Source organism: Pseudomicrostroma glucosiphilum (assembly GCF_003144135.1).
Source record: "Pseudomicrostroma glucosiphilum strain MCA 4718 unplaced genomic scaffold BCV69scaffold_11, whole genome shotgun sequence".
NCBI lineage: Eukaryota > Fungi > Basidiomycota > Exobasidiomycetes > Microstromatales > Microstromataceae > Microstroma > Microstroma glucosiphilum.
The window spans coordinates 107,118-123,055 of record NW_020289923.1 but is presented as its reverse complement, the minus strand read 5'-3'; the positions used below and the strand labels follow the sequence as shown (position 1 = coordinate 123,055).

General features: G+C 56.6%; 7 protein-coding genes across 7 annotated transcripts; 4 read left to right on the top strand and 3 right to left on the bottom strand.

The window, feature by feature from the left end:
- Positions 1-118: 118 nt before the first annotated feature.
- On the top strand, positions 119-2,428 carry BCV69DRAFT_284025 (WD40 repeat-like protein). The gene has a single exon (XM_025492897.1). The coding sequence runs from the start codon at positions 444-446 to the stop codon at positions 2,295-2,297; it is 1,854 nt and encodes a 617-aa protein (XP_025346553.1). The 5' UTR covers positions 119-443; the 3' UTR covers positions 2,298-2,428.
- Positions 2,429-2,505: 77 nt separating this feature from the next.
- Positions 2,506-3,623, bottom strand: BCV69DRAFT_251133 (hypothetical protein; the record flags this gene model as incomplete). Its single annotated transcript, XM_025490414.1, has 2 exons — positions 2,506-2,789; positions 2,885-3,623. The coding sequence occupies 2 exons, from the start codon at positions 3,621-3,623 to the stop codon at positions 2,506-2,508; spliced, it is 1,023 nt and encodes a 340-aa protein (XP_025346552.1).
- Positions 3,624-3,872: 249 nt separating this feature from the next.
- Positions 3,873-5,091, top strand: BCV69DRAFT_313654 (carbohydrate kinase). Its single transcript, XM_025495052.1, has one exon. The coding sequence runs from the start codon at positions 3,904-3,906 to the stop codon at positions 4,927-4,929; it is 1,026 nt and encodes a 341-aa protein (XP_025346551.1). The 5' UTR covers positions 3,873-3,903; the 3' UTR covers positions 4,930-5,091.
- On the bottom strand, positions 4,717-8,037 carry BCV69DRAFT_37783 (Metallo-dependent phosphatase). Its single transcript, XM_025495233.1, has 8 exons — positions 7,571-8,037; positions 7,319-7,496; positions 7,170-7,250; positions 6,638-7,087; positions 6,069-6,566; positions 5,938-5,981; positions 5,631-5,846; positions 4,717-5,535 (listed from the first exon to the last, which is right to left on the bottom strand). The coding sequence occupies exons 1-8, from the start codon at positions 7,835-7,837 to the stop codon at positions 5,140-5,142; spliced, it is 2,130 nt and encodes a 709-aa protein (XP_025346550.1). The 5' UTR covers positions 7,838-8,037; the 3' UTR covers positions 4,717-5,139.
- A 936-nt stretch (positions 8,038-8,973) lies between these two features.
- BCV69DRAFT_294585 (hypothetical protein) lies at positions 8,974-10,611 on the top strand (the record flags this gene model as incomplete). Its single annotated transcript, XM_025493874.1, has 2 exons — positions 8,974-9,159; positions 9,376-10,611. The coding sequence occupies 2 exons, from the start codon at positions 8,974-8,976 to the stop codon at positions 10,609-10,611; spliced, it is 1,422 nt and encodes a 473-aa protein (XP_025346549.1).
- Positions 10,612-12,071: 1,460 nt separating this feature from the next.
- Positions 12,072-13,298, top strand: BCV69DRAFT_37706 (hypothetical protein). Its single transcript, XM_025495232.1, has one exon. The coding sequence runs from the start codon at positions 12,176-12,178 to the stop codon at positions 13,148-13,150; it is 975 nt and encodes a 324-aa protein (XP_025346548.1). The 5' UTR covers positions 12,072-12,175; the 3' UTR covers positions 13,151-13,298.
- A 1,374-nt stretch (positions 13,299-14,672) lies between these two features.
- Positions 14,673-15,828, bottom strand: BCV69DRAFT_284020 (hypothetical protein). The gene is made up of 3 exons (XM_025492896.1): positions 15,369-15,828; positions 15,013-15,271; positions 14,673-14,927 (listed from the first exon to the last, which is right to left on the bottom strand). Exons 1-3 carry the CDS (start codon positions 15,754-15,756, stop codon positions 14,804-14,806), a joined length of 771 nt encoding a protein of 256 aa, XP_025346547.1. The 5' UTR covers positions 15,757-15,828; the 3' UTR covers positions 14,673-14,803.
- Positions 15,829-15,938: the final 110 nt, after the last annotated feature.

Here is a 15,938-nt window from a genome sequence, read left to right as displayed (position 1 = left end):
ATGTGCAAAGGTGTGAGATGAGCCTGGCGTCCTTGCTGCGCGGAGCAGCCACGCCCGTCCAGTCCGCCCACGGCACAGAATTTTGGCTGCTGCACTTCTTCTTCCCGACTGGAGGCGTGTAGAGTAGAGTAGAGATTTCACTCTTGACGTAGACACATCATTTCACCTTGGCCCTATACCTACATCCATCTTCACCATCATCACCAGTGATGCCTCCAAAGACAGCATCCACTTCAAACAAGCGCAGGGCAGAGCCGCCCGGGAGCGGGACCAGGCCACCGCTGGTGTTCAGGAAGAGCGCGAAAAAGGCCAAGCTGGATGTACCGGAAGCAGCACCCCCACCCAGGCAAGCTACCAATGGCGGGCTCGCTGCCAAAGGTAAAGCTCGACAGGTGTCTGGTCAGAAGCCTCAGGGAAGTACTGGAGCACCTCCGAAGAGCGCTATGAAGAAGCGAGGAGGAGAGGAGCCTCTTAGAAAGCAGGTGTCACATCAAGGAGCAGGTAGGGGTGGTGGTGCTGCTGCTGCTTCCAAGGTGTCAAGCAAGCGGCCAGACAGGGGTGCCGGCGTGGGACCATCAGCGTCCAGCTCAAAGCCAACATCAAGTACACCAAAGACAGTCAGAGCTCTAGCATCTAGCGGTGCCTCTTCGTCCTCAGCAGGCATTACCACTCCAACTACCTGGATCCAGCCTCCCGCCGCTCTGCCCTCGTTCCGCATCATCGTCGGCTCCTACGAGCGTCTCCTCTACGGACTACAAGTCTCCCACACAAACGATTCTACCCCTCCCACTTCCACGTCCACGGACAGCAATCTGGCTCTCTCTCTCTCGCCCATCTTTCAATTCCCCGCCCACCCTTCGGCAATCAAAGCCCTGGCCACTGCCGGCTCCTCTTCCAAGTTCCTCGTAACAGCAGGTCAAGACGAGCTAATCAAGATCTGGGACCTACGTCGCAAGCGCGAGGTAGGCTCTCTGAGCGGTGCAGAGCTCTTCGGCAGTCCTCTGAGCATCGATTTCCCTCTGCCAAGCCACATGCTCATGACGGCAGAGGGAGGAGCCATCCTCCTCTACCGAACTAGGGACTGGGCGCTCCTACACACCTTCAAGGGCCACACCGGCCGGGTCAACTTCATCTCTACCCATCCATCTGCAAAGCTCGCACTCAGTGGAGGGCAAGATGGCGTGCTGCGTGCTTGGGACCTTACTAGAGGCAAGAGTCTAGGTGGGACAAAGATGGGCATGGGCCACGGAGGAGAAATGGAGGCGCTCCGCTGGTTCGGTGGAGAGGGCAAAGGACACTTCTTCGCCCTCCTGGGAAGGACGGTTGTCCGTATCTTCAGAAAGGACATGAGTGAAGTCGCCCGAATCGGCCAGGGAAATCTCACGGGTACCAGACTGAATGCAGTAGCAGTCTGGGATTTGGGCAGTCTTAGAGGTGCAGAGGAGATGAACGCAGAGCTCAAGGGAAAGACGCTGATCTTTGTAGCTCGAGAGGACAAGAGAGTGGGAATCTACCTCTTCGACCGCAAGATCTTTGACGCTCTAGACGCCAAGGCCAAGGAGAAGGAGGAGCACGACGAGACGGAAGAGGAAGAGGAGGACGATGATGATGATGATGATGATGATGATGAAGAGGAGGAGGAGAGGACCCTCAAAGAGATCGGCTGGCTCGAAGGGCACTCCAGCCGCGTAAAAGGCATCTCTCTGCAACCCCTTTCCCTACCTTCCACTTCCTCATCACCAGCTCCCTGGGTGCTAACAGCAACTACAATCTCCTCGGACGGCTTCGTCCGCATCTTCAATCTCGCCTCCCTCGTCTCCTCTGCAGGTACCGTCGCTCCTACTGCCCCTGCCGCACTCGAAGGCGAGGAGCTGCCGATCATCAAGCCATCAGCAGAGTACAGTACGCGCGGCTCCCGTCTTACCTGTCTCAGCGTCGTAGGTGGGGATGGAGCTCTGCCATCTCGCTCTGCCACTGCCACTGCCTCTGGTGGAGACTCTTCCGACGAGGAGGAGGAGCTAGAAGATGCCGATGGTGAATTCTTCAACCCCCTTTCGGACATGGATACAGATCTCGAGGGCGAAGGTGAGGGTGGCGAGGAGGACGAGGAAGGCGAGTTGGCACGACTGGAGGAGATTCTGAGGGAGGCCAAGAGGGAGGGAATTGATTTGGAGGACTTGCTCAAGAATGGAATGGGTGAGGAAGAGGAGGAGGAGGAGAGTGGAAGTGGAAGTGAAGGGGAAGAGATGGAGGAGCTGGAGGAAGATGAGGATGGGAGTGATGGAGAAGAGGCGTAAGTGTTTGCTCGATGCCGGCAGGCCAGCTGTGGGCTTCCTATGCATTGGGGGTTGCGCAACGTATAGAGATGGAGATATCCGGTGCAATCCTATTCGACCATGCTACGATACGATACAAGTAGTGTGGAACGTGCAAGTGCAACGGAGTCCATCTCCTATGGCAGGGCTCCTGTGTCAAGAGAGGTAAAAGAAGCAAAAGACCAGTCAGTCAGCATTGCTCCACTCCCACCCTTCGCTTCCCCTCTCCTCTCTCCTCATCATCCCCATCCCCGTCCCCCGTCCCGAACTCACGTCCCTCATTAATGGCCTTTGCAACCTGACTCGTATTAGGTCTATTCTCTGCATATCTCGCATAACTATCCAAGTAAAGATCCTCGGTCGAAGTAGTCGCCAAGAACGCCGGATGGGAAAAGACTGCTTGGGTCCAGCGATCATATCGGGAATTGGGAGGGAAGAGGGTGGGAGAGGAGAGGGAGAGGGAGCGGAAGTGATCTGGTTGATTGGTTGGATGGAGGGAGGGAGGGAAGGGTGAGTGAGTATGTAGGAACGGAGAGGAAGAGAGAAGGTCTGGAGGTGAGACTACTCACGTAGGACATTCGTTGCTCGAAACGCCCAAGGGGCAAGCATTACATCCGTCCAGCCAATTTCTTTTGCACCTCCAAAAAAGTCCCCTCCTCCTCCTCCTCCTTCCGCCTTGCTAACTTTATCCGCCTCCTCTAACCTCTCCTGAAACCACCTAATCTCATCTACAAACTCTCCACCGAACTGGACTTGTTTTTCCGGCTCCTGGGCTTGGAGGAAACGGTAGAAGGCGGGTATGAGCTTGGCGTTTAGGTGATGTGAGACGAGACGATGTTGTGCTCGCTGGTAGACTGCTTGTTCTGATGAGGACGAGGAGGAAGCGGAGGATAGCGAGGGGAGGAGTGACTTGCCATTGCTGCTGCTCTGGGAAGAGTCGACGAAGCGCTCGTGCAGGTACTCTAGGATGACTGTGCTCTCCCCCAATCCTCTACTCTCACCATCCTTGCCCTCAATCCTCAAGCTCGGTACCAGTCCCTTGGGATTAACCTCCAGCAGACTCTTCGGCTTCTCGTAAGGGTCCACCTCAATATACCTATACGGCACGCCCAATACCTCAAGTGCGATCCACACTCGATGTACAAAGGGACAAAAGGCAGCGCCGTACAGTGTGAGAGGTTGTGGAGTGGAGTGAGCCTCGACTGTGCGCAGGGCGGCGCCGGTGCATTGTCGGTGGTAATTGGCTCCTTTTGCGCCTGCGGTGGATCTGGCCTTGGACTGGCTACCCTCGGGAGTAGAGGTGGACATGCTGCTCGCTGCTCGATTGTGAAGGACTTGCGATACGATCCTCTGCGCTTTGCTGTGGTAGCCGTGAAGTGGAGTGGAGTGGGGTGAGACTACGTTGTTCATTTCGGCGTACAGACCCTGTGGGATTCCTCGCCAAGTGACCGATTTCGGGCCGGAAGTGGAGGTCGGGGAAGACGGAGACGGAGACGAGGTGCAGATGCGCCCCGCGATACAGGAACAAGGAAGCACAGAGAGAAGCACAGCAAGGAACACCTTGGCCCGCATTGCTCGTCGCCATTCTATGCCAAGGCGCTCCTCTTGCTCCTTCTACTCCTTCTTACCATTACTACTCGTCACCATCACTTCCCTCTACACCAGCTCCTCTCCCCACTCTACGCCCAGCATGTCCACTTCCACCACCACTTCTTTCACCTCGCCCCGCCCCGCACACCTGATCATCGTCATGGGCACCTCCGGCTCGGGTAAATCCACCCTGGGTTCACACCTCGCCTCTGCCCTCTCTCTCCCCTTTGTCGACGGGGATGACTTGCATCCAAAGGCCAATGTGGAAAAGATGAGCAGGGGAGAACCATTGAGGGATGAAGATCGAGAGGGTTGGTTGAAGCGGCTTAGGGAGAGGGCTTGGGAGATTGTGACAGAGGGGGATGAGAAGAGGGAGGAGCAGAAGCATCTGCAACAAGAACAGCAGCAGCAGCAGCAGCAACCAGGAGGAAGTTCAACGGGAGTGGGATTGGCAGAAGACGAGGGAACATCGACGAAGCAGCGTCTGCTGGCAGAGGTGTTTGAGACCAGTGCAGGTCAAGGCGTAGACACACGGCGAGAGGTGGAAGAGATCAAGGCGCAAGCTCCCACTGCAGACCAAGAGGAGACTTCCAAGCAGAGCAAACCGACCATCAGCACTACCGCCGGCGCAAGCTCGGCGCCTACTTCCTCCTTATCCTCGTCGCACCGCGCAGTAGTCATTGCCTGCTCCGCCCTCAAGAAGAGCTACCGCTCCCTCCTGCGGGGCGAAATCGACTCTCTGCCAACCTCTGCCTCTGCCTCTCCCTCTAGCAGCACCAACCACCCCACTCCATCCGAATTGCGAACTCTACACATCTACGTCGAAGTCACTCCCGAGGAGCTCCTCCGGCGCATGCATGAGAGGAAGGGTCATTTCATGAAGGAGAGCATGCTCAAGAGTCAGCTAGAGACGCTACAGCGACCGGTGGAGGGCGAGGAAGAAGGGGTGATTGTGCTACAGGATGGTAGGCAGGAGGAAGTGCTGCAGATGGCTGTTGGAAGGACTGAGGAGATGATAATGTGAATGTGAATGCAAGGATAAAGGGGAAAGCGAGAGATGTGCCAAAGGAGGTCAGCAGGCGAGGGCAAGAAAGGTCATTTATATGTAGAGCATCTACCCGATTCACCATCTATACAAGCAAGCTAAGCTTCGCAGGCAATGCCAAAACAACAAGTCACATCGCCCATCATGCGTTACCCCCTCTCGCTCCTCCCCTTGCCATGAGCTCTCCCATCACCCCTCGTAAATCTCATGTCCTCGCCGCTCCGCTTCACGGCCATACCTCTCCCACTTGCCCTCCCACTCTTCGCTCCACAGCTCCTCTGCTTGGATCCGCCACAGGTCGCGCGTCTTCACCTTGCCTTCGTCGAGGAGTGTCACCTTCCATTCGTGCGAAGGTTGTGACTGTGCATGTAGTTGTGCAGCAGACTTGGGTTGATCGCTAGAGGAATACTCTGCCTCCGAGGCGAGCTCGTCCAGTAGGGAGAGCAGACGGGGCAGGAGGTACTGCACCGTCACTATTTCCACCAGTTGCGTAGCATTAGATGCCTTTGCAGAAGACGGAGGAGCAGGAGAGGCGAGGGCGACGATGTACGGTGGCTCGAATGGGACGAGGGGGACAGGTCGGTGCTGTGGAGAGAGGCGAAGACGAAGACAATGGTACGTTGAGAGGGTCAGTACCTATTGAACCAGAGTAGCTCTTCGTGTCTTGACTGCAGACTTACAATGGTATCATCACCGTCTCTTCCATCCACACCACACCCATCGACGGTGACATAGCCTTCTGACCTGCCATCCTCATCGAAAGAGTTGACGGCCGGTCCCACACCCCGGTCTCCAGCCTCGACGTCAGGCGTGAAAGGGTCGTCTCCTCCGTCACCATTCAGGCGAGCGATCAGACGCTTGGCAAGAGAGAGGGGCACAGAGTGGATGGAGTGAAACTGTGGAATGTAGCAAAGCATATGGAAAGAGCGGGAGCCCTGGTCAGCGAATGGGACGCGGATGGTGAGATGGAGCTTATCTGGTACACACCGAATCTGAAAAGGGCGAGACAACGAATTGATCGCTATTGGTGACTGTCAAGAATGGAGAGGGCCCAGAAGAGCGGCTACAGTCAGCTTTCTACTCCTCTTCACTCATTAGCGACCTCTACGTCGACTCACACGGCCCCTTTCTGAGATCATTTCGAAGGCTACCTGAGTTGATCAGGGCGATTCGCATCTGCTGCTCTTCGCCTCCTGTCTCGTAAGTCTTCTTGAAGATTCGGACCAGCACATCCCTTGTGCCCTTCAGGATGCTCCTCTCATCACTGGCAGCGTAGCGCTCCAGAAACCAATCTTGAGGCGCAAAGCCGTGCACCTCTTCCAGCTTCCACTTCGCGGCGAGAGAGTGTAAGATATGGCGCACGTAGTGGCCAAAAGGAGTCGTCAAGGAGCCGTTGTGCAGCGAGAGGCCCAGATGATGAGCTAAGTTGAGAGGGTTGAGATCGATGTAGCGCCGGGAGAACATGGGAGCTCCCAATGAGCGAGAGGAATTGTGGGATACCAAGTGACGCTCAGGAAAGGCAACGGAGACGAAACCCGCTGTCTCGTGGTAGCGGCCAGATTGCAGAATGATGGTATTTGAGTCTTGTCTGCAATTTCTCAAATGCGTATGGCCACCTGTATGGCAGTGAAGAGGCTAAGCATCAGAACGGCTCCCGGACCGTCTCTTCCGAGGCATTCACACTCACCTAGACCAACGATTGGCTTCTGTCCTACGCTTTCCCATCGTCTCATCCCCTCTATAAGCTCATCCCATTCATCCTCGGGCCCATCTAGTGGCATATGCCCAGCTATGAGCCAGATATCCGTCTCGTGGCCGATTCTGCTATACATCAAGTCCTTGTACCAGGCCTCGCCGAGTATGCTAGCAGGTGGTCTGATTGAAATGCCTTCAACTGGCGAGGTGAAGTCAAAGAGGATGCCCAACGATGTGAGGCGCAGACCTGTCTGTGGCAGGACGAACGAGGTGTATTGCGAGCCAAGCGACGAAGTGCGAGAGATAGACCCATTCTCGGAAGAGGTGTAATTGACGTTGGACGTTACATAGCGATCACTCCAGTGTGGTATAAAGTCTGATTGTAGGGCTTGTACCCCTTCTAGCGTATACAGCTCGTGGTTCCCGACTGTCAGGACATCGTCTGCAGAGAGAGAGAGAGAGAGTTCATCGGTCAAAGTTAGCCGGTAGGCTTCTGATCTACCCTCGGATCGTTGCGTACGCACAATCTGCCAGAGCGAAGATCTGATTTGAGAATAAGCCAGGCGGAACGTCATGTCTAGCATCCGACAGTCCATGTCCGGTGACTGAAGGGAGCGCACAGAGCGAGTCAGTACCCACCTGTGCAGGGCAACCGATGCACAATTACACTTACCAAGATCGCCAGTATCTACCACAACGAGGTCTCTACCTTCAGACTGGGCCTTGTACCTCATTCTGTCTATGAAAGATACCCAGTCTGCCCAGTCAGCAGAGGAAGACGTGGCCGGTGGCACGGGCGAGTGATGGGGGAGGTAGAAGCCATGTATATCTGTCGTATGCAGGAATTGAACCTAGGACGGGACATGATGGGTTCGAAAGGATCAATGGAGGGCGTTTATGCTTTCCCATCAGCTGGTATACTCACATCTCCCCAAATCAGGTCCCTCATCTCTTGATCACGCCTAGGTAGGCGCGGCCTGAGCTTCCTCTTTGCTCCCTTTGTAGCCCAATCAAAATCCTTCCAGTCTGCCCAGCGCTCCTTTGCTTTCCCGGAGAGGAGCAGCTCTTCCACGTCATGCTCGAGTGGTGATCGTGCGCGCTGCTGAGTTATGTGTCTGAGACCGATAGAGGCCAGGAGAGTGACCAGAGACAATGCGAGCAGGGAGGAGATGGACCTTGACGAGGCGAGCATGCTTGTTTCCTCGGCTGCTCATCACCGAATTGGTGAAGAGGAGTTGTGGAGAGCAAGGAGGCGGGTGGTCGTGCTGAGTCTATGAGAGATGGAGCTCTACGGAGCGAAGGCTATCCGAGTCATCAGCGGCGTTGCGTCAGAGGTGTGCGTACCGGCGGCAGGAAGGTCTGCCTAGTGAGCGTGAGGAGTGTGGGTGTGAGGGTGGGGGCGTGTGGAGCGGAGAGCGGAACGGAATCTGGCATCCGCCCGACGAAGTGGCACAGCAAGCCACGTGGGGCGAGTGAGATCGGTATCCTCGGAAGTGGCTCAAAAGTCGAGGAACAGTCGGGCAGGTGGGGCAAGAGTGAGATCCAGGTGGGGAAATCTACCGACGAGGTCAGAGCAGGGCTATCGACCAGAGGCAGCGAGCTGACATCAACGTCGTTTCCAATGGTACAGCTCAGCGCCTCCCCCGAGGGTAGAAGTTGAGTGTACCACTAGAGGAATTGTCCCATCGAAGGCATTAGAGGAGGGAGACAGAGCAGGTGGGAAGTCCTTGTGACCTGCTGCCTTCGGGCAAACCGGCGGCCTGAGATCACTGTCACCGTCTCCGCCGTGCAACTTTGCTTGGCATCCAGTCCAACACTCGCCATGCTGCTCACTTAGACGCCGGCGCTTCTCCCCACAGGCGCAATGCCTGGCCTCGGAGACGCGTGGCCGTCTGTCGCGTCCTCCGACACGGCACTTTAACACTGGGCCACTGGAGTGACGCTAGTGTTACTTTCCCTCGGCATCGGGCACCTGAACCAACACTTTTCGCCGGCAGGAACACTGTCGCTCCGCCATGGAAGCTCTCGATCTCGACGAAAAATCAGCTTTGGACGCCGAGAGAGCGCGCATTCATGACCCACATCTAAGTGGGACGCTGAGGGCCGCTCGTGGCCGTGGATGCATTTGAGGGTCAGCTTCGCCCTTCCACCAGGTACATAAAGGCCCCCTCTCGCTCTGAATTCCCCCCTTTTCTTTTTCCTCATCCCGCTTTACACACTGCTCGCTGAACCACCACTCTCAGCCCTTTGCCTCCCTTGCCTCCCTTTGCTTTTTTGCTTTTGCTCAGACACCCACCGACGCTTCACAGAAACAACTTGTTAGCCAAGATGATTCCTCGAACCTCCAGGTTGGTGCTCAACGCCCCCGCTTCGCCTGCTGCCGCCGCTGCCGCACCCACCAACATGTCTCGCACTTTCCGAATGGACTTTGCCACCATGGCCACTGCCACCACCACGACTAAGGTCGCCCCTGCCAAGAGGGTCTCAAGCCGCACCAGGCGATTGCCTGCCAAAGTGAGTATGGCACCCAAAGCCCCTCTCCTCTCAGAGGAGAAGCCAAAGGTGCCATCCCCAGTCGTAGTTGCTCCTATCATGTCCGCTCCCGTACCTGCTCCTGCTGTCGGACCCCCCGCTGTATGTTGCACTCCTGGTCCGTTTGCCCCATCGCCTACCCCCGGCTCGCCTTCATCGTCTTGGTGCCTTTGCTCGCCATTCGAACCTCCTGTCCAGACAGCTTCGGAACCCGCCTGGCTGACGGGGAGGGCAAGGGTCGAAGCCTACCGACTTCTGTTGGGGTCTCCGGACGTCAACCGCGGTCAGTGGGTCCAAAACTGTCTTGCCTTCTCCCGACCCTGGTACGGACCGGCCGCTGCTCTCGATGACACTCCCTGCCCTGCTATTGGCTCGAAGAAAGGGCTGGTTTTCAACGGGCAGAAGCGTTGCGAGGCCCCTGTCTGCCCCGACACGCCGAGTCCTCTCTTCGCCTCGAGGATTCCTCCCCCTACTCCGATGCTCCGTAGCGGCGCGTCGCCTTATGTTTCTCGCGGTGTGCTGTCACCTTCTGCCAGGAAGATGCCACCCTCCTCGACCAACCTATTGGCTCCCTTCTCCCCTGGCCGCGGTCTTCGTGCACCCACCAGGTTCCTCACAAGGGGTGCTGGCATTACCGTTGAAGCCCCTGACAGGGCTGGTAAGAACGACTGGTCGAGCTTTCACCAAAGCTCTTGGAATGTCCCTCGGGCTCAGAACTTCACGGAAGTGACAGTTTCTGTGGACATTCCCCAGTCGGAGCCAGTCTCCGAGGAGATCCAGGCCCCGATCCACTCTGCTTGCTCCTCTCCGTGCTGCTCTGCAGGCGAAGACGACATCGAGGATGGTGACGGATCCTGCGATATGGAGTTGGAGGAAATTTCATCGGGAGAAGTGGTGGTGATCTCCGAGCCTGCTCCCATCGAGGTTGAGGTAGATGCGCAGTCTTCCCCTTCCCCTCTCGAGGAGAAGGTTGAGATCTGTGCGTCGCCCATCCGAGAGGAGATGCAGACGGAGACCGCTGTAGCTGCTGACAACCACATTGTGGTGGCTGTAGCGGAGCAAGTGGAGCCTCAGGCTTTCCCTCGCACTGTTGCACCCCCCTTGTGGGATGGGAAGACCGAACTGCCCGTCGAAGTCATCAATGCGATGGCGATGGAACACCTTCGGTGGCAAGAAGAGGAGGAGCCTCTTTTTGACCCCGAGGGAAAGCCATGGACCGCCTGCCGTCACCTGACTTGCTACCGACATGGTCGGCGCGCAATGTGCCGTGCTCGCTCGAGGATCCTTGAGCGGGGCGACGTGAAGTATCGACCACGGAATTTGGCCATTGAGCTGGAGGCTACCTACGGAAAGAACTGGCAACAGCTCTTTTTCACGGTTCCGCCTCCCAGCGTGGAAAAGACGGAGGACGATGTGGACTTTTCCGTTTGGTAAGCGAACCAACAGCGAGGTGTAAGCGCTTCTTTGTCCTTCTGTCGCTACCTTAGCATCCACCTTTAGCTTTCGTCCTTTCCTTTTACCTCTTCTCAACCGTTTGGTAGCGCAGCGTAGGCGTCATGAACCTACGTGGTGCTCCGAAGTGGTGGAGAATGAGGGCGAGAGGGGAGGCGACTGCGACGGGATCACTGCAAGGACGCTTCAGTCGGAACTCGCCGACGGTCGTTTGCCTTCGTAAGAGAATTCGGCCACTCGTCGCTCCGGAAGGGGAACCGATTAGCACCGGTGAACCAAAGGGGAACCGATTAAGACCGGTGAACCAGGGGGGCTCCTCCCCCACCACCTACAGTTTTTTCCTTGAGCTTTACCGCGACGGGTTTTTTACTGCCTTTCGACTTGCCATTGTCTGGTGACTCGAGGCTCATTACCTCTTGTCGCTGGGCGAGGCTCTTCGAGGGGTGACTCTATGGACTCGGGTACATAGAGTCCCAGCCTGGGTGGGCTGGACCAATTTTTTCCTTCCCTTCGGGGATCCTTTATGGATTTGTACGAAGGCGACGCCCATTGGTGTCGATGGTCAGCTGCGACCACAAAAGGCAGCAACCTCTTATCGCTCCCCCTCTACCGTCGCCGCTCCCGATCATGTACCACCTCCCCCTGTCGTCCTTAGTCTTTCATCGCTACGCAAGCAAGAGGTAAAGCTGGGAGCTCAGTGCGAGCTTCCAGCTTTGCCACTGCGAGCGCCATCGGTGGCTACTGTTTTCCCTCCCCTTTGCCAGAACGGGAGGGGTGCACAGCTAGCCATCGATGGCCATCGGCGAGTGAAGACTGAACCGAGAGTGAGGATAGCTACTGACACGATACTGACAACGGCGGCGAATGGAACAGCAAAGATTAGAGATTTACCACTGACAGTCGAGTTGAAGCTAATCATGACCTGACTCGGCCGTGGCTTTGACATTTCTCCTCTGAGCTTGACTTCCGTTGAGTACTTTGACAACCCTGACCTCCGTTGGGAGTCGCCCTGCCTTTTGAAAGTTCCCTTACTGGATTTTCGTCCTCGGTAAGTTTTCCTTAGTGGATTCCCCAAAAAACATCGACTTCCCTTAGTGGATTCGGCTCGATGATTCTCCCTTAATGGAATCACTCGAGGGAGTCTCCTTAGGGGAATTTCACCAAAAGGCGCGGCGGCTCCAGGCACCAACGGGCGGGGCAGTCCCTTGAGCGGGGGGCCGAGTCCCGTCGACTGAGCCGCCCAGCGTCACGACTGCCCTTCCCCGCCAACCATCTATCCTTCCACCGTACTCTTCTATCCATCATCCGCTCATCCATCGACCATGCACCATGCACCATCCACCCATCACTTACGCTCTCCGCCACCGCTACCCTCCCACCCACAGGTCATTAACTCCTCCCAGCCACTGGTTAACCCCCCATTCGACAGGCCACTATCCATGCACCACTCAATCTCCCTTCCACCATCTACGTCCCTTCCGCCAGGTCATCCATTTCTCCCATCCAACATCTATCCTCCCCACAGTAATATAATCCTCTTCAACCAATGCACACTACAGCCACCATCCACATCCACTTTCCGCTCTTCACTCGCCGATTGCTCTCGCCCCACAGCGCCTACCCGGCTTTCCTCCCCTACAGGTCACACCCGCGCCCACAGATCTCATCCACACCTACAGACCTTATTCGCATCCACAGATCCTACCCGCTTTCGCAGGTCCCATCTGCTCCTCAGATCGCCCAGGCCTTACTACTCTCCTCCCTATCCGCAGATAACCCTCACCCACAGCCAGCTAGTACTCCGCCTGGTCTATCCGCAGGTCTCACTGGCCGCCGGGGGGCCTGCCAAGTTCCACTTGCCCACAGATTCCATTCGTCTACAGAATCCCAATCGCCCACAGAATCCCATCTGCCCACAGGTATCAGTCGCCCACAGGAATCAGTTGCCCACAGGTATCATTCGCCCACAGATATCACTCGCCTACCATTTCCATCGGCCCACGGATCCACGCCTTCCACTACCGCTCTTCTTCCTACCAGCAGATTCCTCTTTCACAAAGCTACTACTCGGGGCTCTCTATGCTCAGGTCCCCTTCTCCTATTCTACACTCGCCCACAGGTCCTCCTCACCCACAGGCCCCATCTGCAGACAGATCTCTCACTCGCCCACAGATTCTCATCCTCACAAATGCCATTCATTCACTCTCTACCTACAGAGAGTACTGCTCCAAGGTCCCACCTGCCGGCCCCACAGGTACCACTCCGTCGCAGATCCTCCTTCCTAATGGTTTCCATGTGTCCACAGATCCCATTTGATCACAGGTCCCACTCGAACACAGGTCCAATCTTGCCATCGCTCCCTACAGAGCTCACTCGCACCCAATTGAGACCTGGCGACAGGTACCAATCGCCCACAGGTCCCATTCCCCCACAGGTGTCACTCGTCCACAGGTCCCACTCCCCAACAGGTGTCACTCGTTCACAGGTCCCACTCCCCCACAGCTTATACATTGCCCCCTGATCTACAGGTCTCACTTGCACACAGGTAGGTCTCGTCCACAGGTATCATCGCTCTACAGCTACTCCGTTGTCCACCTTCTCTACAGGACGCGTTCGCACACAGCTTCCTTCTCCATAGCACCTACACATCCGCTCACGACCACAATTGTCGTGCATCCACATTCTGCTCGCACGTCGCACTCGCCGACTAGTCTACAGATTTCATTTGCTCGCCCCCACTGGTCCCCGTAGGTCCCATCGGTCAACTCCTTCTCCCTTAAGAGTCTACTTGCTCCACCCATTCCCTACAGCATTCATATGTTCCTACATCTCCCGCAGAGGCAGGTCGTCTGCACTGACCCCACGGGTCGCTGCACTCGCCTTCTCTCAGTCCTACAGAGCACTGTACTAATCTCGCTGTCAGGCACGAGTCTTTTCAAGACTCCTCGACCGGTGATCCTCCACGGTATTCACTTGTACCCGCTGCTGTCCACAGATCTCTTCCGCCTCCCAGCTCTACTCACGTTTCCCCACAGCCTTCCATAGAGTTGTTTGATTCGTCCGCTCCCGTCCGACAGCTCCACTGCACTACTTCTAGCCCATCTGCACCATAGCAAGACCTCTCAGCAGATTTTCCCATTTTTTCCCCTTCCTCAGATCTCATGCCCCGGCAGGTTCCACTTACAGATGCTTCTCCTCCCTTCGCGCCCCGCCTAGGACAACACAGAATGTACCATTGTCGGTAGGTCCCAGCCATATACGCTGCTCCTCTCCCATGCATAGCGTAGGAACCTTTAGCTTCACCTGCCAGAGTCTCCTCCTCTCGAGTAAGAGCACCGTTGTCGTCTACCCAGGCGAAAACCTACCTGCCTGCCGGCAAGTCTATCCTCTCCCGCAATGCTGCCTCCCTCCCGTAGGTCACTTGAAGTAGCCGGCAGGCAGGCCGTGCGATACTCTGCGCAGTATTTCTCCCAGCGTGCAGATGCCCTGCCAGCATCACTCTTCTCATTGTCTTCACAGACGGCTATCTGCCAACATCTTACCCTGTCCCTTCGCCCAGCAGGTCGCGTGACTACTCTACCGTACAGAGATTTCTCTCTACCTACAGCCAACAGACCGGTTCAGTGGCCCCACCGCCCGCCTCTACCCTCCACAGATCCACCCAGCAGCCGCATCAGAGCTTCTCGTACTCTGCATCTGCACCTGCCTCTTGTCCCTCGCAGATCACCCTCGGCCCTACACAGATCCAGTACTGCTCGCCGACTGACCCACTCTTACCTACGGATCTATCTCTTGCTTACCTCTGCCAGCCGTGAGTCAGTATCGCAGCTGGCAGTCACTGAACATTACCGCTTCCGAGCCTGGCCTATGCTCATTCGTGACCGATCTAGGCAGAAGACGCGCTACCAGTACCTGACGGTGTACCTCAGCGCGGCGACGACGCGAGCCTCGATCGTCACTGATCTACGCAAAAGGGCCGGCAGCTGGCGCAGCTATCTTCCTGTTCTTCTCCAGTATTTCACGCTATGCCTCAGAAGGGGCCAGAAGGCGAACACCAAGCATGCATTGCGGCCCTTCGAGCTCCCACGTAGACATAGCACGATAAAGGTAAGGTATATCCAGTCTGTGACACCTGCTTCCATCTCGCCAAGCTTCACTTCGAGGTGGGTTTTGCTCAAAACTCTTCATCATCCTCGTCGAAGGGCTCGATGGGTGGATAGTGGCCCACTTTGACCTTGTCTGGCTTGACGAAGCCTCCGTGCTTTGCTGAACAGGTAAAGTATCGCGAGCCATTGACGCTAGGTGCAGAGAGGAGCGAAGTCATCCGTCAGCTGGCCATGCCCTCGACAGCTCTCATCTCTGTCTTGCTCTCTCTCAACTCACCTTCCATCTCCCTTCCCTACCGGCTCATCGTACTCCACCCCCACCCACACGCCCTTTGCAAATTCCGTCGTGCCCACAAATCGCACAGCTCCCCTGCGCTGGTAACCTCCTTCCACTTCGCACCGGGAGCCAAGCGGGTAGGCGGTGTGAGCCCATGCTACTTGCTCTTCGATGGAGGCAGCTTCTGCCTCGGCAGAGGCGACGGCATTTGGGTCGAAGCGGCCCATTTTGTGACGCTGCTTGTAGGAGAGGACAGTATCTGCGATGTCACAGGGCAGGTAGGGAATTGAAAGTGACGATGTGAGCTCAAGAAGTGATTGAAGCAAGTTTCCCTGCTCTGCTCTCGGACGACTCACCGCTCCTATTCGCATACTCTTCTTCTGTCAGCTCGAACCTCTCCTTCAGCAGCGACTCGTCAGTGTACATCCTAGCCACGTCGGGGGGTCGTGTATCCTCGACCTTGATTCCCATCCCCTCTCTCACCCCAAGCATCATCAGTGTGATTTCATCCTCCTCATCCGATGCAGGTTCAGAGCGGACAGGCGTCACGAGTCTAGGCGGTGCAGAAGGGCTGGGATCGTCTGTGCGCGAGGTGTAGAGGGAGATTTTCTGTGCGGTGGGAGGGATGCCGGTGAGGTGCTCGAGGCGGCTGCGGAGTGAGGAGATGGACTCGCTGGGTGAGAGGAGTCGCTCAGAGGAGATGTTGGTAGCTGGAGCGTGGAGGAAGAGTGTGATGGCTGCCATGGTACAAGATGGTAAAGGTGCGAGGCTGGCCAGACGAGGAGGTCAATGTGGGGTCAATATTCGAAGGTCTGGTGCTGCAGTGTGGTGGAAGCGGAAGCGGAAGCGGAAGCGGAAGCGGAAGCGGAAGCGGAAGTGGCCCTGCTTGGCTTGGTTGCGACTGTGCGCCTGAGCCTGAGTCCGAG